The sequence below is a fragment of the Dromiciops gliroides genome, chromosome 5 (genome assembly GCF_019393635.1).
Source record: "Dromiciops gliroides isolate mDroGli1 chromosome 5, mDroGli1.pri, whole genome shotgun sequence".
Taxonomy (NCBI): domain Eukaryota; kingdom Metazoa; phylum Chordata; class Mammalia; order Microbiotheria; family Microbiotheriidae; genus Dromiciops; species Dromiciops gliroides.
Genome location: NC_057865.1, coordinates 70,499,028 through 70,520,169, shown reverse-complemented (window position 1 = coordinate 70,520,169; position 21,142 = coordinate 70,499,028). Strand labels below are relative to the sequence as shown.

At 39.9% G+C, this 21,142-nt stretch overlaps 1 protein-coding gene across 4 annotated transcripts in view; it reads left to right on the top strand.

The window, feature by feature from the left end:
* Positions 1 to 6,733, top strand: part of NRP1 (neuropilin 1) — a 184,008-nt gene extending 177,275 nt beyond the window's left edge. For all 4 annotated transcript variants that reach the window (XM_043965789.1, XM_043965792.1, XM_043965791.1 and 1 more), the window contains 2 exons: positions 1,416 to 1,466; positions 3,804 to 6,733. In XM_043965789.1, the coding sequence (XP_043821724.1) occupies positions 1,416 to 1,466; positions 3,804 to 4,093 (341 nt within the window). In that variant the 3' untranslated portion in view covers positions 4,094 to 6,733. The remainder of the gene's footprint in view (positions 1 to 1,415; positions 1,467 to 3,803) is intronic.
* The last annotated feature ends 14,409 nt before the right edge of the window (positions 6,734 to 21,142 follow it).

Here is a 21,142-nt window from a genome sequence, read left to right as displayed (position 1 = left end):
GTCTTTTTTTGATCTATGGAAAGAGATATTACATTTGATATCCCAGTGGACTGGTATAAATTGTATTTATCAGGTTGTGACAGGGAAGAGTAATGCTTAATATTTTGGTGCTGGCCACTGATAATTACTCATAAGGCCAGCATGACTCAGGCACTTCATAGGGCTACAAGAGAATAAATGGGGCTCCCTACCGACAGATTCCTCAATCAATATCTATAGAGAGTTACCAAGATGTCAATAGGTTCATTTATATTTGTATACAATACCCACTGGAGCCAACCCCCCTGAATATCTGGGAAGTATCCCCTTGTAAAGATCAGTTATTCAACTTGTTGAATATTTGTTGCTCAGATTTCAGGTAGAAAGTGCAAAAGCCACCATAGCCAATCAGTCCCAATTGTCCCATGGTCAATCACAGAACATGTGTTGTTTTCCCAATGTGTCTTGCTCTGTGCTAGATACTGTGGGAAATATAGAAGAAGGGCCCATTGCAGTTTGACTTCCAGTGAGCTTATGGTCTATCTGGAAGAGACAAAAGTGGCATTTGTGAAAACAAATAAGTCATTGCCAAGGCATGTGTTTTATGCATTAGGATTTCAGAGAAGGGAGTAGCGAGTTGGGGGCTGACGAGGCAGAAGGACACCTGTTCAAGTCATGGTTTACAAAAGGGAAGGGCTTCTCTTCTGAAATTTTTGTTTTAGGGCTCCAAGTTTCTAGCTTTGCCAGTCTCCCTACAGGCATGCTTCATGTAGGAGAGATGGAATGCTGCACCTTGGTCTTTGTAACCAAATCAAGCCAGGTGTCTATTATCTAAGGGTACTGAGAGAGGCTTAGTGCCTTTCCTAGGGTCACACAGCCAGTATGGGGCAGGGACAGGTCTTCCTGACTCCAAGACTAGTCTTATATCCATACTGCTTATCAAGCTTACTCAAACTTCTGCTGCTTCCTCCCATTCCCTAAAAGCATCACTGGTTAAGGAGGGTGCTGCTTGAGGGTGGGGTTTGAAACTTAAACCAAAGCTTTTGACAAAACACAGCACCCATTCCTATTAAAAACACTAGAGAATATAGGAATAAATGGATCTTTCCTTGAGATGATAAATAGTTTCTATCTAAAACCATCAGCAAGCATTATATGTAATGGGGATAAGTTAGAAGCATTCCCAATAAGATCAGGGGTGAAACAAGGATGTCCATTATAACCACTATTGAAACTTAAGCCAAAATATTACAATTATGGCTGACTAGCAAATTTATCTGTATTTTCTTCTCACCCTTCTATTGATTTCTAATCATTTGGAAGGGCTTGAGCCTCCTGGCATCTCCAAAGGGGACCTAGAAAATACCTGTACCTATGTGTGTGTTATATGTTTGCATTTTTAATGATCATTATCCATTTTCTCTTTTCCTCTTTAGAATCAACGGATGTGGATAATAAGGACAAAGAAAACCGAAATGCTGAAACAGGTAAAATTGTCTTGCTTATGAGATCTGGCATGATGCTTTCATTTATCATTGAAATCTGTCATAGAAGTGAATTTAATATAAATCCTCTGGCCCTGGTTTGGATTGTTGTAAGACACCTTGCTAAGATTTCTCTTCATGTTTCCAATTAGCTCCTACATCATTTTGCATAAGAATTTCAGCCCAAGGGAACATTTTGTGGCTCTCTCCAATCTAAGTCAAGCCCTAGTTATCCTGGAGAAAACATCTTCATGCCTTGACATCTAAAGGAGACCAATTCAAACTCTTATTGCTGGTTACTCACCAAATACAAATCACTGGGAAATGTTTGCAAACTCTTTGTCCTGCACAGTCCACTGTGTTATTGTGTTTGACCTCCTTCCTTCCATTTCCTTCTTATTCCACAAGAACCCTGGTTCCTATGATAATTCAAGGTTTTTCTTTTTAATTGATCCTCCTTCACCTGAGAAATTATTACCTTCAATTGGTTTAAGAATTGTCAAAGGTCACCAAACTTTGTAGAATCTAGAATTCAAAAGAGACTTCATAGAACAGTCTTACACCTTCTTTTAAAAGGTGAGAAGGACCCAAGGCCATACAAGTAACACAGCTAAAAGCCAAACCCAAGACCTCTGTAGAGCCAGTGTCTTCTTATTCTATTGTACTGCCTCCCAGAAGGTATTGGGCAACTTTAAGAGAAGGTATCCAACACCAAAGCCAATAAAACCACCAGGGTTGACATGGTGCTACCATCATTACCATGAAGTGTTCTCATTAGTAGCCCCCACCATTCCCAGAGTTAGCATGTTTTCCACACATTAAAGTACATGCCAGAACTCAGCATAGATATGCATGTACTCTTGCTGCATCCAGAAGTACACTTGGTGTATAGTCATTGGTCCATCAAGCATATTAATATATTCTCCATGGTTCTTAGTTGCAGAATCTACACAGTCATGTAAACCTTATTAGACATTGTTTCAAAACAATATTTCATCAAGGGAGAGAGTATTAATATGTCCCTTGGTTTGTATTCCCTCTTCCCTGTTTAGGGACCCACTGCATATATTTTTAGTTTCCTTTGATTAGAATTGTTGTTGTTCTGAACACCATTAAGTAAACATCAAACATTAACATTTTTAGTCTCCTTTCTAGTACAAGGTAATTAGTCACCAGGCTCCCCTGTTAATAATTCCTTATGCACCACACTAAAGCGAAGATTTCCCCAGTGACTGATTTGCAGAGCTCTGTTGCTTTCTCGGGTGAAACCACCAGGACAGTGAGGCCACGGAGGATGAAGTGACTTCTAGCCAGCATGGTATCTTGGCTGTGCTTCATGCCTCCCTAAAATGCATTCCAGCTCTGCTAAGCTTTGCCAAACTTCTCTTTGCTTTTAGCTCTCAGAAGGAGCATATCTTGCAGGCTTGATTCTGCCTTGAATGAAACCACAGTAGGCTTGGGAAAACACTGTTGTGTGGAGTAAAAATTTTATATTTGAGCAGGACAAACACATGTAAAACACACAGTGAGTTTGGAGCCTCCACCACATAAAAGGATGGCACCGAATGCTTCCTCAAGTCTGGTTTTAGAATGAGTCAAATAAACAAGGGATGTTTAAATCCCTACAGTAAATGTTTTGACTTGGTGTGTGACTAAGAATTTAAAAAAATCATAATGACCAAAGATTTGATCTGGTACTTACTCCATATGACTATCAGGCAGCTAGATAGAACAGTGGAGAGAGCACTGAGCTTGGAGACAAGAAAAACCGAGTTCAATTCCAGCCTCAGACACTTATGAACTATGTGATTCTGGGCTAGTCTGCCTTGGTTTCCTCAACTGTAAAGTGGAGATAATAATAGCTCCTACCTCCTAAGGCTGTTGTGAGGATCAAATGAGGTAATAATTGTAAAGCATTTAGCATTATATCTGGCATATAGTAAGCACTATATAAATGTTAGCTATTACTACTACTATTATTATTATTATTAGCTATCATATATAGAGGTACTCTAAAACCTAAATCCCATAGGAAATCTGAATTAGAATAAAATATGGCCCTTGTTGGTCAGAAATACCAGATGATTGGTCCCAAAATCAATATCCATCTGATCCTAAAGTTAATATCCATCTGACCTTACCCAGGTACAAGATGCTAAGCCCCCATAAGTCACACCCAGTCATCTGGGGAACAGATCTCAGCTTTTACAAATTTTCCCAAGACTCTTAGTGAAAGAAAGGGCAGACCCTGCATCTTTTTCATTTTTTCCCATTAACTTTCATCTAGTATTGTGACTGCTCACAGAGAAATTACTTCTATCCTCTTCCTCTCCCCTTTAGGAAGCACACCAGGATACGAAGGAATAGGAGAGGGTGATGAGAACATCTCTAGGAAACCGGGCAATGTGTTGAAGACCTTGGACCCCATCCTCATTACCATCATCGCCATGAGTGCCCTTGGTGTCCTTTTGGGAGCCATATGTGGGGTTGTCCTGTACTGTGCCTGTTGGCACAATGGTATGTCTGAAAGAAATTTATCTGCCCTGGAGAATTACAACTTTGAACTTGTGGATGGCGTAAAGTTGAAAAAAGACAAACTGAACACACAAAACACTTACTCGGAGGCATGAAGGCCGAGATAAAAAGACACGTCGAGGAATTTAAGTGGAAGGACATAACTTGAGCGTGCTGGGGAACTGTTGATCTTCCTTTACTGTACAGGCTGAAACATGCGTTGATGACGCTGAGCCAAGCTTTTCTCAGGAGGTTTGATGAGTATAGCCGACAGACAAACCTGAACAATCATCTGTATTAACAATCTGAACCACGAACAGTCAGCTTTTTCTGTTGGTTTGATTTAAATAAGCAGATGCTGGTGTTGAGACCAAGTAGGATTGACTTAATGATTCCTTTCGTCCTTCCCTCTTCCCCTTCTCTCTTTCTCCTTTTCCTTTGATGGATTTTATTCTAAACTGTGCAAAATCCAAGATGCTGTCACCAAGTGTATTCAGTGGGGTCCCTTTGCTGCCTGTAACTCAGTGCCCAGAAAAGATTGGATTAACCACAATTTAGTGGACTCTCACGCCTGTACTTGTGTATAATTGCTCATGTTGTGCATAGGCAAAGAAGGGTTAGGCTGTCTTCTTGAGAGAGTACTGTCACCTCAGTACCAGTATAGTGTGTCAGCTCTGTTTACGAAGCAATACGGTCCAATCTCCCTTGATGTTTTCAGTGTTGTACTCGACTTCGTGCTTGTGAACTCCATACAGAATAACGTGCCATCATCAGCCACAACTGGCAACCGACCCGAGTGTACCACCGGAAACCGAAACAAACAGTCCTTGGCACTGGCTAATTTATGTCCTCTAAAGTGCCTTTTTGTTTGTACTGGTTCTAATTGTGTTCACTTGACTGACCCACTTTCTTTCCCTCTGGTGAAAAGAAGCCCTTATCTTTAATCAAACCCTGGTGGTGTCCTGACTAAGAAGAAAGTATATTTTAGTGTGAAATGTTACCCCTCCGTCCCCCAGGAAGGCAAGGGCTCAGAAGATTGGGCAACTTGGCTTTGATTGTTCTACTTTTTCCTGTAATTCGGTTTCATGTCTCTTGACCCTTTTGTAGAAAGCTGCAATATCCTCTTTTATTGTCCTTTCATATGGAATGTATTTTCAGATGTAAACTTTTTCTTCTCTTCTTCTTCTCTCTCTTCTATCTCTCTGTGTCTTTTCTCTCTTATTAAAAGATAGGCATTTGCCATTGTTGAGGAAAGAAACCTGCAGCTTTAATTTGCTGACAATGGCAGAGGATTTTACTAGACTTTATGTTTAAAAATAAATAAATAAGGGAAAATTCCTAATTTTTCTCCCCCCAAAGTCTAACTTTGGGCTTCTCGTTAACTCTGTAAAGTGACAGTATCCTTTTTCCTTCAACTTTTTGCTCACTTGGTCTTTTTATCCCAAAATCAGAATCAAAATTAAAGTATTTGGGTTCAGTGGGGAAAAGATAAATTGGGGGCTTGTGGGGTACGTTTTTTACTGAATTGGGTTACAAATGAGACCTCAAAGAAAGGCTTAACAAAAGTCATGAAATTTCAATGCTAAATATTCCATTGGAACCTTCTTATTTGGAACTCAGGTTGACTAAGTAAGGAAGGTTGTCAGGGTTCCTTTAAACCCCAATGAAACTGTTTGGTTGGAAGATTCAAGGGAAATTTTAAAAGATATTAGTTAATTTGAGAGGAAAAACTCTAAATCTTGGGGCCAGGAAAGGAAAATGTTCTGAGATGAGGAAAGTAGTAAATATTAAAACCCATATCAAAAATTCACTCAGAAGCAGGGGAACTGGTGGCTCCTGTGAATGAATGCCTCTGGGCTTCTTTCCAAGTCACTGAACAAAGTAGAAGCCTTCTGTGGGGCAGGACTTAGGGCTCCTAAAACCATAGCAAGTGAGACATCCTGGTATCAAGACAGCCAATTATCCCAAAGAAATTTTTATTGTTTTCCATGTACTTGTGTCATGTTGTATATAATGATTTGTAGGTCTTTCCCCGTCTTCTGCATAAGGACTGGTCTCTCTGATACGCTACTGGGAGTCAAATTTGCCTCCTAGTGTGGAAAGCCCATTCATCTTGTTTTATTTGGATTGGAAATGCTGTTTCTTGTAAAGTATGGAGGGCCACAAAAGAAGAATAAGTTCTGTCCCCGATGGCATCTAGTCCAGAACCAGGACTAAAGCACTAAAGACTTCATTTCTTAGAAGGTGACGGACTTAAAGTTGCCTTCAACCAAGGAAAAATGATACTGCGACTTTAAATTAAAAAGTATCTTGCACTGATAAATATATTTAAAAATTATATGTTTATAAAGTTATTAATTTGTAAAGGCAGTGTTACAGAATGTTCAGTTTATATTGTTTTAGATTGTTTCATAATTTTTAAAAGTGTAAAATAACATATTTTTTTCTTTATTGAAAAACTATAAAAAAAATCTTCTGTAGTAAAATGATTTCATTTTACTGGTATATTATTGCTTCATGTTTTGTACCATCATGAAATTTTGTGCAAATTTTTTTTACAGAAATTTTTATTTTCTATGACAATAGGACACTTGTAAATTGTTCCAAAATGAACAGTGAAGCCTTAACTTTAAATGACGTTTGTATTCTCAGACACTGAGTAGCATAAAATCCACCTAGAACTGAACTGTAACTGAAATTCCAAACTATGACTACTACATTCCAAAGAAACAGTTGGATTAAACATTTTCATAAAATAGCCCAAACTTGATGCCTCTTATTATCCTTGGCTCTCATCATTAGAGAAGATGGTATTTTTTTCCCCCAAGAATCAGATAAGCCTCACGAGAGTGGAATTTTAAGAAGTTAATTGTTATAAAAGAATGTACTCCTCAGAATAAAAGGTTGAGAAGATCACTCTTGCTGAATAAACCTCGATCAGAGTAAATGTTTGAGGTTTTGATATCATGCTGCTCTAATGAAAGCTTAATTTGGGTGAGGATGGAAGATTGGATCGTATGGGGAGGGGGTATAGGTTTTTCAATCTCTGATGTTACATCAAGAGTCTCTGTGTTCCATTAGCTAAAGTTGTCCTTTATAAGAGCCATAAGAATATGGTGGTACATTTTAATGATGTGTGTGTGTGTATGTGAGGAGAGAGAGAGAGAGAGAGAGAGAGAGAGAGAGAGAGAGAGAGAGAGAGAGAGAGAGAGAGAAGGAGGAGAGGAGACAGAGACACAGAGAGACAGAGGGAGACACAGACACAGAAGGAGAGGCAGAGGGAAACAGAGACAGACGGACGGACAGATAGACAGACAGACAGAGAAGAGAGAGAATTGCTTATAACATTTATAACATCATGGATATAGAACAATAAGGGACCACAGCAGCCATCTAGTCCAGCTCCTTCACTTTATAAGTCAAAAAATTGAGTCCAATGGAAGTGAAATGGGTTTTCTGAAATACAGGTAGTAGGCATAAAGGAAGGGATTTGAATCTATGGTCTCTGATTCCATAGCACTGAAACCCTTTGCTTATATGCATGCCTCTACACACACAAACAAATATATAAACCCATTCTCCTTTTAAGGACAAATGCCAAGTTGCATATGGTAGAATCATTACAGATCATTTAATAGCCTTTGAGGAAGTTCCAATTCCATCTGGAAAAATAAAAAAGCAGAGGTGTTGTAGGAGCAACATAATGCTCTTTAAAAAGATTATTCTAGAATAACCCATAGTTCCCCTGTCCCTTATAATCTAGAGACTACCAAAGCTCCAACCTTTCCTCTTTTTTCTTCCTTGGTTATTTTGGAAATGCCTAATTCTAGGTATATTTGGTACATTGAGGAGTATGTTCCTGCAGCACCACATTATTTCTAAGGATGTCTTTCCCTAAGAGAGAATCTGCTTCTCTTCATGAGTTTACTTCTGTTCATTCTCCTCTTTCCTTCCCTAAACCAAAGCCAGAGAAAGTCTTTCATTGTAAAATTGCAAGCAAAAGACAATTTCGCTGGGGTTGAATAATAATCCCAGATTAATGATGTCCCTACAAAATATAATTCCTCCCCAACAAGAGCCTAAATTAAATACCCATCCTAGATAGAAGGCTTGCTAGGAATAAAGCTGTCATCAACAATGGTTTTGAGTCTAGCTCTTTGCACAAAGTATTTTCTCATAAATTATTCTCATTTTCTCATAAATTTTGCTCCTAATATCAGTTCCTCTCCCCAGTGAGATTTGTAGTAGAGTTATTGTTACTTTCATTTAAGAGATAAAGGATGGAGGCAGCTAGATGGTGCAGTGGATAAAGCACCAGCCCTGGATGCAGGAGGACCTGAGTTCAAATCCAGCCTCAGACAGACACTTGGCACTTAATAGTTGTGTGACCCTGGGCAAGTGACTTAACCTTCATTGCCCTGAAGAGAGAGAGAGAGGGACAGAAGAAACCAGGGTCATTGATTTAAGGGTGGAAGGGGTCTCAGAGGCCACCTAGTCTACCTCATCAATTTACATATGAGGAAACTGAGGCCCAAGAGAATAGAAGTGACTTTTCCATGATATAAGTAAGAATCTGCAGCAGGATTTGAACCCAAGTCCTTTGGCTTCCAAGTCAGCGTTCTTTCCCTTGTGCCATGCAATTCCATTACTAACTCTAGACTTGTGATATAGTGGTTTAGAATGAATGCAGAAACTTGTTTTTAAAAACAAAAGTACAGGGAAGCTAGGTGATGCAGTGGATAGAGCACTGGCCCTGGAGTCAGGAGTACCTGAGTTCAAATCCATCCTCAGACACTTAAAACTTACTAGCTGTGTGACCCTGGACAAGTCACTTAACCCCAATTGCCTCACTAAAAAAAATAAATAAAGTACTATGTATAAAATTCCCTCTGATTTCCCTGAAAGGCCACAGACCCGAGAACTTTTTCACCTTTTCCTTTTCAGTATTCAAGGTTAGCAAAACTGAGCATTTCCCACTGTGTTTGATGAGATAAATCTCTGTACATGTCCCAAATTCAGGAATTAAATAAATCACAAGAACTTAAGTACTTTAAAACACAAAGATTATTCATGGTTTCATTGCCTCCATTCCCTGGTAACTTGATTAATTGCCAATTGGGTTGAATTGCACTGCTTGAATGTGCAGTTTCAATTAAGAATTTGTCCTATTCCCCAATGTTTCAGCTTCCCAATGGTAATGACACCAATTTCTGTTGGAAGTAAGAAGTAATCACATAAAGAACTAGTTACGCTTTCCCCAAATAAGTGACTTTTGAGCAGAACTTTTGCCTAGATCTGAGTGACACAAAGTGCACAGATAATAGAACTTAGTGTAAGAATGCTTGCAATGAATTACATGCATCCATCACACAAAGTGGCCCCAACTAGCATCATTTCCTAAGAATACCATTAAAGTATTACAACCAAATGTAATGATAGTACTGCAAAATATTCCCATCTCTTCACTCCATCCCTTCTGCCTACAACATGTATCCCCTTTTTTTAAAAAAAATGCCCTCGGGGCAGCTAGATAGTGCAGTGGACAGAGCACTGGCCCTGGAGTCAGGAGTACCTGAGTTCAAGTCCAGCCTCAGACACTTCACACTTACTAGCTGTGTGACCCTGGGCAAGTCACTTAACCCCCATTGCCTCACTAAAAATAAAAAAAATGCCCTCACTTGATCTTCCTATCTCTACTTGTTATCATCTGGTATCTCTCCTTCCCTTCCAAGCTAAACTGAAAGAAAGAAAGAAAGAAAGAAAGAAAGAAAGAAAGAAAGAAAGAAAGAAAGAAAGAAAGAAAGAAAGAAAGAAAGAAAGAAAGAAAGAAAGAAAGAAAGAAAGAAAGAAAGAAAGAAAGAAAGAAAGAAAGAAAGAAAGAAAGAAAGAAAGAAGGAAGGAAGGAAGGAAGGAAGGAAGGAAGGAAGGAAGGAAGGAAGGAAGGAAGGAAGGAAGGAAGGAAGGAAGGAAGGAAGGAAGGAAGGCATTTATGCTTGATGCTTCCATGTCCTCTCCTCTCACCCCCTTTGGGAGTGAATTTAACTTCCATCCTCATCATTCAACTTAGTGTTGCTCCAAATTTAGCATTGATCTCTTAATTACCAAATAGAATGGTCTTTTCATAATCCTCATTTTCACTGACCTTCCTGCAGCATTTGACACTGCTGATCATCTCCTAAATACTCACTCTTCTCTGGATTTTCATGACATCGATCTCTCTTAGTTCTTCTCCTACCTATCTGATTGTTCCTTCTCATAATCCTATGCTGGATCTTCATTAATATCATGCCCACTAACAGTAGGTATCCTGGTCTGAGCCCTCTTCTCTTTTCTCTCTATGCCTTCTCACTTGGTAATCTCATTAGCTTCCATGGGTTCGATTATCATCTCTATGCAGTTGATTCCCAGAATTACAGATCTAGTTCCTGTCTCTCCTGAAATCTAATCCTGCATGACCAACTTCCTATTGGACATTTTTAAATGAAAGTCCAATAAACAGCTCAAACTCAACATGTCCCAAAGAGAATGTATTTTCTTTTTTCTTTTTCATTCTTTTTTTTTTTTTTTGGTGGGGCAATGAGGGTTAAGTGACTTGCCCAGGATCACACAGCTAGTAAGTGTCAAGTGTCTGAGGTCAGATTTGAACTCAGGTCCTCCTGAATCCAGGGCCAGTGCTTTATCCACTGCACCACGTAGCTGCCCCCAAGAATGTGTTTTCTTTACCCCAAAGACTCTTCTCTTCCAAACTTCTCTGCTACTATTGAGGGCATAGCCATCCTCTCACTTATCCAGGCTCCTCTCTCTCTCATTCACCCTACATACTTTATCACTTGCCAAGTATATCATTTCTACCTTTACACCATTTCTCATATACATCTATTTCTCCCCATGCTTATAGCCATGACCCTATTTCAAGCTCTTATCACTTCTTATCTGGACTGTTACAATAGTTCTCTTTTGGTATTTTTTTGTTTGGTTGGTTGGTTTTTGCAGGGCAATGAGGGTTAAGTGACTTGCCCAGGGTCATACAGCTAGTAAGTGTCATATGTCTGAGGCTGGATTTGAATTCAGGCCTTCCTGAATCCAGGGCTGGTGCTTTATCCACTGCACCACCTAGCTGCCCCCTACAATAGCTTTCTAATTGTTCTCCCATCCTCAAGGCTCTGTCACTCCAATCCATCCTCCATAAAGCTACCAAAGTAATTTTCCTATCAGGAAATTCTAGTAGTTCCATATTCTCTTTAGCATCAAACATAAACTGCTTTGTTTGGCATTTAAAGCTCTTCCCAACCTGGTTCCTTCCTATCTGATTTTCTTACACTCCCCTCTACACACTCTATAATCCATCCATACAGGTCTATTTGCTATTCAGTGCACAAATACTCCATCTCCCATCTCTGTGTCCCTACACTTACTGTCCCCCATGCCTGGAATTCTCTCTCTTCTCACTTCCGCTTCTGAAAATTTCTGGCTTCCTTCATGACTCAGATCAAATGATACCTTCCACAGGACACCACTCTGACTGTGACTTTGAAAAAAAAGGCACACGGTGGTTCTGCATTGAATTATTTTGTGCATAATATGGATAAGAAAAATAAAGACCTTTCTCAGTTTAAAGTATTAATCAAGTCAAATCAACAAGCATTTATTAAGCATACCTGCTGTGTGTCAGGCACTGTGCCAAGTACTAGGGATATAAAAAAGGCAAAATCTCTCCCTGCTCTCAAGAAACTTACAATCTAAAGGGGCAAAAAGTCTAATGGATGATTAATGTTGATATAAAAAAAAAGCTTTGATGAATAAAGATTTGGGAGAAAAAGCAATGTAACAAGAAGAAAGGACTCAGCACAATTGTTAATAAGACTTTCTGGTTAATCAAATATTCCTGATTATACTAAATTAAATATACTACATAACATACTATGTAGGGTACCAATTTTCAAAGCTTAAATGCAATGAAACTGACAACATTAAAGCTAGACTAAAAACATTCCAACTTTCCTTTCATAATCAAGAATCTTATGCCATCATGTTCCTATTGCTAATATTACTGCGGCAGCAATAAAGGCTCTGTTCCCTGCTCTGTTGTTATTTTAAGTTTTTATGGATGTCTTCTGTTTCTTACATCAGCACTGTTATCCCAAGTATTCTTCTGCCTTCCCTTCACAGAGAGCCATCTCATATAACAAACAAGTTTTCTGAAAAGGCCTGAAAAATGTGTGCAATGGGTAACACATGGGGACCTCTAACCTCCACAAAGCAGGGCTCAGGGTATCTTCTCATATTTCTTCATTCAAGCCCTGCTTGATCTTTATAATTTTGTTACAACCACTTTTAATTTGGTGTGTAGCTCTTTCCATTGGCATTAATATACTGTGTATATTGTTTTATTGCCTCTGCTTACTTCACTTTGCATCAGTTCCATATGGATCTTTTCATGCTTCTCTGCATTCATCACACTCATCATTTTCTTACACAACAGTGATATTCTACAACATTCATGTACCACAATTTGTTTAGTCATGCCCCAGTGGAAGGGCATTTACTTCATTTCCAATTCTTTGCTATCTCAAAAGAAATGCTGCTATAAATATTTTTGAGTATATGGTGATTCTCTTATCGATAGATAGCTTCCTTCGAATATAAATCCAGTAATAGAGTCTCTAGTACAAAGGGAATGGACATTTTGTTCACTTTATTTACATAATTCCAAATTGCTTTCTAAAATGGTTGTAGCGTTTCACAGCTCCACCAACAATGTATTCATAGCTATCATTCCACTACTGCCATTTTTTGTTATTTTTGGCCAATTTTCAGGGTGTGAGATAAAACTTCAGTGTCATTCTGATTTGCATTTTCTCTTATTAATAGTGATTTGAAGAATTTTTTCATGTCATGAATACTTTGCAATTCTTGAGAAGAGAAAGTCTCTTTGAAGAGTGGTCTCTTTGAACACTCCCTGTCCTGTTAAAAATTATCAATGGTTTGGATTAAAGCATAAATAAAATAGTTATCAAGTTCATGGCTGGCATGAAGCTAACAATGGAGATGTCAGAATTAGAATAAAAAATTTCAACAGGTTAGAAGTATAGTGAAATTCAATAGAAATAAGCATAAAGTCTTAGGCTTGGACTCCCCCAAAAAATCAAGTTGGTGAAGGCATAACTACAAAACAGTTCATATGAAAAAGACCTATGATTTCCAGTGGATTGCAAGAGTTTTATGAATAAGTATTGGCAACTATGTGAACTACAATGGATAGAGAGCTGGACTTAAAGTTAGGAAGATCTGAGTTCAAATCTGGCCTCAGACATTTAGCAATTCTGTGACCCTGGGCAAGTAACTTAACCTGACAGCTTTACTTTCCTCATCTATCAAATGTGAATAATAATAGCACCTAGCTCTCAGAGTTGTTGTGAAGATCAAATGAGATAATATTTATAAAGTTCTTAGTACAGTGCCTAGGAAATAACCAGTGCTTAATAAAATTTCATTTAACAGGGCAGCTAGGTGGCGCAGTGGATAGAGCACCGGCCCTGGAGTCAGGAGGACCTGAGTTCCAATCCGGCCTCAGACACTTAACACTTACTAGCTGTGTGACCCTGGGCAAGTCACTTAACCCCAATTGCCTCACTTAAAAAAAATTCATTTAACTCCCCTGCCTTCTAAAATGTGATGGTCAGAAATGGATGTATGTTAACTGTCCAAAGAATACAGTAGGAATATAATTCCCCTCACTTTGGACATCATGCAATTCAATCCGAAATAACAAACGTGTATTAAATACCTAGTGTATGCAAGTCACTTCTCTTTAAGTCACAAGATTGTAGTAGCTCTTTTGACTTCCACATCATACTCCTTGTAATCGGTATTAACAAACAGGGTGAATTCCAGAGCCAGCTGACAAAGGCACTCAAAACCAAGGCAGTACAGAGATTATTTAATGGGGCTTGGCTTACTTAGCCCGGAGAAAAGAGGACTCAGACAAAAATGTGATGGTAATTTTCAAATATTTGAAGGTCTGTCTTATGGGGTTAGACTTGTTCTTCTTGGCCCCAGAAGGAAAAAAAAAAAAAGACCAACAGGTAGAAGTTATAGGGAGGTAGATTTGGAGTCAACATTAAGAAAAAATCCTAATAACTAGAGACATCAAGAAGTCACCTCCTCACTGGAGGTCTTCGGGCAGAAGCTAGATAATCATTTCATGGGGATTTCATAGACAGGTTAATGATCATCATAATAACATTTTTGTAGTGCTTACTATGTGCCAAGCTCTTTGCAATTATTATCTCCTTTGATCCTCACAACAACCCTGCAAGGTAGGTGCTATTACTACCCCCATTTTACAGATGAAGGACACTGAAGCAAACAGAGGTTAAGGGATTTACCCAGGGTCACACAGCTAGGAAGTGTCTGAGGCCAGAACAGAGCTACAGTCTTCCTAACTCCAGGCCCAGTGCTCTATCTACTTTCACCACCTAGTTAAACGATTCTATTCAATTCAATTAACAGATATTTATTCAACTCCTGCATTTAAGGGATTGTAAGGGCCAGGGATACAAAAATATTACACAGAACCTGGAGACCAAAGTATGAAGAAACTCTGAGATAAAGGTTGGACTACAGAGCATCTAAGCTCCCTTCCAATGCTAAGCTTCTGGGATTTTATGAAGTATAAACAGATAGATGTTTGCAGCCAAATAGAATTCTGTAGCAGGCTTTTCCCATCCAAAAAGCCCAGTAGAAAATGGCACATCAGATCCCCTCACCAGGTGGCTCAGTCCCAACAGGCTATATCCAGGCCCTCAGTAAATAGGAACCTACTTTTCATAACCTTGCTTTGTGAATGGAGACGAAAGCATCTGATTAACTAAAGATGTGTCCGTCTGTCACATATACTCTGGCTTGTAAATGACCCACCAGAGCCCACCATCTATATAGGGAGTCCTCCTTCCTGAGCAAACCGAACTCCTAGAAGCCGTAATGAGCATCCCATGCTCAGCAGCCAGATAGAGAAGCCCCCTGGTCATTTGTCTTTCAGCTCCTGAGTCCTCCCCATAATGCCTGACACAGGTCAGTTCCTCGTCCTTCTCTGTACTTTTGCTCAAGGACGCCACAGTCATCATCCCTGTGATATGAAGATTGCACAAGCTAGGCTGTTCTCGGTGGAGTTCTGCCAGGAAAGCGCCTGATCTCCTATTAGGGCTCTCATACATCCCATTTGACGCAGCCTCTCAGCATTTTCAAGGCTGATTGAATTGCTCTAACACGTAGCACACGTAATTTTTTAAAGCCGATCTCACCATTATTATTCTCGACTCTTTCTCAGTGCCTTTGCTCCTAACTCAAGCCCTCCATCTAGAAGGTGCTTAGTGATTCAGAGCCCAAAGCAGAATTCTTTCTTGTGTCAATATTTCAATTCATCAACATTCAAAGCTGCCCCAGCCCAGCCAGCCCTGAGCAGGAACAAAAAACCTGTCACATCTCTGTCTCCTTTTTTTTTTTTTTTAATATCACCAAAGTGACCACTTATCCCCTTGAATGATTTCATTCTATTTATTTGGGAGTATTGGACAACCATGAGGTTTCTTTCTATTTGTCCTGGCCTTTTATTTAGTTATTCTGTGTACTAACATAAGCATCTCCTATGGATCAGCTATACCAAGGTTAATCCAGGGGCAGGTCCTAGAAGAGGGCCCAGAGTTCTCCTACAGAACTGAGACTGGGCTCACTTAGGATAACAGGTACCAGAAATGATGACTGGAGCACAGAATGCCAAAAGTGATGGAACTAAGAAAGGGTGATCAGGGCTTAGCCCCAAGGTGGCAAAATTGAGAACACAGCATTTGCGCTCCCTCAGCAAGTAGAAATAACTGAGTTTGCAAGAAAAACTTTTTAAAATAAGTTTAAAATTATCAGATGAGGTATATCCCCTTCTATTCCACCAGCCTGTAGTCATCATCCATGTGAGCACCCCTCCACTAGGCCCTTCCTTGATCCATCTTTCCAGGGGGTGTCTAGCAATTTTCAAAGGTACCTAGCTCCCTGCCCAGGGACTCTCCCTTTACGGGACCTCATGCCCTTATGTCTAAAAGTCTTCCTAACCTCTCAACTAAAAGCACTTTTTTGTGGTGCCAAAATTGCTACATTACCAGTTCTGATCCTGAGCACACTAAAGCTAAAGAGTTGGTCACATACACTTCACTGGTTGTGATAAAGGTTGCCCAGAGGAGAGCACAGAAAAGGTCAAGACAGAGCAAATGGCATTGTTTAAATAGGGTCAGGCAATAAATGGAGATTTTTTTATGGAGCAAGCAGGCTTTGGGGGAGACAGAAAAGTATGGGGGATGGAGATGGGGATGGCAGGGAGAATCATGGGCAAAGGAAATCAAAAGCAGGAACCTAGGAAGAGATGTTCAGGAGACATATAGGCATGTGATTGTTAGGGCCAAAGAAGTAAAATAAAAGTTAAGCGAGGCCATAAGTGCTCTAAGTTCAGAGGTTGTTATTATACATAGGGTGGGAAATGATGCCCCTAGATCCATGCTGCCAAGGGGACATTCAAACAGCCCAGCACAGGACCTCCTGGGAAGTCCCATTTTAAGAGAATCTTCAAGGTTGGCCAGGACTAAGAATGGAGGGGTGGAAATATGGAATCAAGGGACCTGAGTTCAAATCCTGATTCTGCCAATGACCAGCTGAGTGACCCTTGGGCAAATTACTTCCGTTCTCTGGGCCCCAGCTTCTTCATTTATGAAATGAAGGGGTCAATTAGACAATCACAAGGGTCTTTTCCAATTCTAGATCAGTGGTACAGGTGTGGAAGTGGTGGATGAGAGGGGTTAGGGAAGGAGTGCCTTTCTCTGATTCGTCCCTAATGGCCAAGGCCTGTGGTCCTACCAGAGAACTACAATGCTGGCCACTTTTGTCAGAAGTGATGAGTCAAAGGACATAAGCATGGCCCTAAGATAAGCAAAGGCCTGTCAAACTTCCTAATAACAATAACAATTCACAGGAGTATAAAGGCAGGATGGCATAATATAGACTGTACTGGATTTGGAATCAGGAATCCCTGTGTTCAAATCCAGCCTTAGATAGTTAATAGCTGTGTGACCTGAAAGAAGTCCCTTAACCCCTCCTGGTCTGTTTCCTCCTCTGTAAAATGAGGGGGATGAAATTGATGACCCCTGAGGTCCCTTCCAGCTCTAAGCCTATGATCCTCTGATGCTCTGAGCCCTAGGAGGCTGGTGGTAAGTATAGTATTATCCCCATTTAACAGATGATAAAATTGAGGCTCAAAATGAGTAACTGAATTGTCCAAACTAACCCAGTTAGTAGTGGCAGAGGAAGAAACGAAACCAGTCTTCTGATTTTAACATCAGCATTCTTGGCACTAGATTTCACTGCCTTCTCCTGAGAAAACTTCTTATGTTCCACATGATTCAAGCATAATAAATGTCAGATGGAAGAGTTTATATTTTGTCCTAGAGATCATGGGGAGATTCTGGAGCAGGTGACTGACCCTGACACAACCCTGAAATATCAATCTGGTGGATCTGTGTGGAGTTCAGATGGGAGAGGGGAGAGCCTGGAGTCAGGAAGGCCAATTAGGAGGTTATTTTTTATGGCACTGGTGAGAGGTGATGAGGACCTGAACTTGGGTGGTAGCTGTTGAAATGAATGAAATGTCTAAGAGACAGAGTTTCTGGGTAATTAATAATCAGTTTATTAATTAGGCTAGCAAATAATCAATCAATTGAGGTCAATGGTCTCTCTCTCATAACCAAAGGCTCCCTCATAGAGGTTGCTGAATGTTCAAATACCTTTGAATGAGAAAGCAAAAAGAGGATCTTTGGGTCCCATATAAAACTGGTTATTAATATAAAAAAATAATCCTTTTACTCACTGTGTAAGAGGAAAGAAGGGAAGAGATTTATGAGAATTGAGAAGGAGGAAAATTGACAAGATTTGGCAACTGATTGTATATTCAGGTGAGGGAGAGAGTTAAAAATACAGGATGATTCCAAGATCATGGACCTAAGTGACTTGGAAGGATGGGGGTACCCTGCACAGAAATATAGAAGTTGGGGAAGGGGAGATTTGGAGTTGGGAGGAAGAAAAATAATGACTTCTGTTTTGGACACATTGAGTTTGAGATACCTATGAGACATCTTGGTGGAGATATCTAATAAGCAATTGGAGTTACAGGACTGGGGATCAGGTGAGAGATGAAAACTATATATGCAGCTCTGGAAGTAATCTGAATATAGATGACAATGGAATCCATGGAAGGACCAAGAAAATGAGTCTAGAGAAAAAAGGCAGCCCAGGACAGAGCCGTGGCATATACCCACGCAAAGAGAGTGTGACATGGATGCTGATCCAGCAAAGGAAACTGAGGAGTGATTAGGCAGGTAAAATGAATTGGCCAGTTCTATCAAGCCAGAAAGGAATCAAATACTATTCTGGTGACAGACCGAGTCTGGTGGCTAAGGATCAGACTTGCTAAGGTCAGAGAAAAGCACTAGTAGTTGGCAATTCATTAATTAATTTTTTGGCCAAGGTAACTCCTGATACCACCCCCCCCCAAAAAAAAGGCTTGCTCCCACCCCTTCCACTTTGGCAGAAAAGAAGAAAAGAAGGAAGATACATGAAAAACATGATTTTTAGACCATTTATAAACATGAATTTGATTGTAAGTACTCTAAATGCAAGACCATTGTCCGATTGGTAGAGGAAGAGAATCACTTCCATATAAATGCTGTCGGTATAAAATCAGAAAGCAAAAGATGTTGACTCTCAGTGGAAGAATGATTCAGGATTTCTCCTTGGAGAGATAAATAAAGGAGCTGGCAGAATTGGTCTCATCATGTACCAGAAGGCAGTTAAGAAACATCATTCCATGAGATGCTTGATCATATTGCCTTGAAATGTTCATAATGAGCATAAGCAAAAAAGACCACCAGGAAGATAATTGTAGCTGAGACACCATCTGTTGCAGAGAATACAAAGGTAGAGAAATTCTATGAAGAAACCGATTGAGATCCTGCAAATGAATTCAACATATAGCCCAGGCCTTTGTGACTTCAATACGAGAATGGGCACAAAGGAAAATGGCAAAGCATCATAAAACATGACTCGGGATTGAGAAATTATAAATTACCTACAAGCTTCATGTTTTACATCATTAAGCACTTCAAGAAAGTTGGATGGGTGTGAACATGATTACTCATGTCACACATCCAAAAAATAAAATTGAATTTATCTTAACATGTAGGGAATAGCTAGCTGCTCATCAATATTAATATTATTAATGACAGTAGTTAGCGTTTGTATAGAGTTTTTAGGTTTGTAAAGTACTTTCTTAGCACAGTGCCTTGTGCCTGGTAGGCATTTAATAAATGTTGTTGCTCAGGTGTTTCAGTCATTTCTGGTTCTTCAGGACCCCACGGGATTTCCTTGAAAAAGATGCATTTTCTTCTTCAGCTCATTTTCCAAATGAAGAAAGTGAGGCAAACGGGGTTAAGAGACTTTCCCAAGGTCACACAGATAATAAGTATCTGAGCCTAGATTTCAGCTCAGGTCTTCCTGACTCCGGACCCAGTGCTCTATCCATTGCACTATCTAGCTGCCCCTATTTTAAGAAAACACTTCTTGTCTTATAACATTTTATACTCACAATCAAGTCCGCCCTTAATATGTGTACCTACTATGTGCCAGGCACTTTGCTAAGCTTTGGGGATACAGTCCCTGCTCTCAAGAATATACCTAATAGAGGAGAAAACATGAAGACAGTTATGAGATGTAGATATACATATACATATATGTGTATATAATATTATGTTTTAAATACTATATGTGTGTTGGAGAGGGAAAGAGAGAGAGAAAGAGAAAGAGAGAGAGTTAGTTTATACATAGCTATATAGGGTGTTGTTCAGGGAGGACTAGCTCCTCTGGTGTGAGGGCTTACCAAGCCCTTTGCAGGGCTGCGTCTACCTGGAACTCAACTCTCACCTGTGGTTCCAAGAAGCTATACCATGAGCAGCAGCCACACCCTGATGAAACCATCTCAGCAGATGGGCTAAACCAGACTGAGGGTAATTGACCAGACCTCAAACCCATTGGTGAGTTACGGAGGTGTCTATCTCAAGCATGTGAAGACTTCCCCTAGCAGAATGGGGTGGGATGAGAACAATTTGTTCAAATGACCAGGAAAGGATCGGAAGCAAACACTGCAGAGTACTTGGAGCTTGGTCAGACATGGAAGACACCAAGGTTATCTACTGTATCCTGGGCTATCGCCAGTCATCCTGACTTTTGTCTTATCACTGGACTCGGATGAATGGAAGACAAAGAGAAGATGCTGATTTGTGTAACTCTGCTTCACTTAAATCCAGTTCTCCCATGAATCAAGATATCACCCCATGATGTAATTGGTCCTCTTCAAAAAGGAAGGACAACATAGTTATATATAACACATATAACTAAATATAGCACGTACTTTACATATATGTATATATGATAAATTGAAGATAACCAACAGAGAGAAGGTATTAGCATTATAAGGGATAAGGAAAGATTTCTCAAAGGAGGTAAAAATTTAGCTGGGACTTGAAGGAAGCCAGGAGGCAGAAATTATAGAGGATCCTCATCAATAATGGGCATGACCTAGATGAAGATCCAGCAAGAGAGTGAGAAGGAAGGATCAGTTAGGTAGGAGGAAAGCAAAGATAGAGTAATGTCACAGAAACCTAGAGAGAAGAGGGTGATCATCAGCGTCAAAGGCTGCAGCGAGATAAAAAAGGATGAGGATTGAAAAAAAGGCCATTCAATTTGGGAATTAAGAAATTGCTGGTAACTTTGGAGAGAGGGGTTCTAGTTGAATGATGAAGTCAGACACCAGACTATAAAGTTAAGAAGAGAGTGAGAAGCAAAGTGGAAGTGTCAATTGTAGATGGCCAGGGATGAAAGAGGAGACAGTAGCAAAAGGAACCTCAGTTATGTGAAACAAGGAAGAGGAGAGAAGAAGGAGTTCTTGGTGGATGGCCTGAATTTTTTCAGGGAAATGTGAAGCAAAGTTCTCAGCCAAGAGTATGGGGGAGCCATGAGAGGCTTAAGGAGAGATGAAAAGGGGGCGGCTAGGTGGCGCAGTGGATAGAACACCG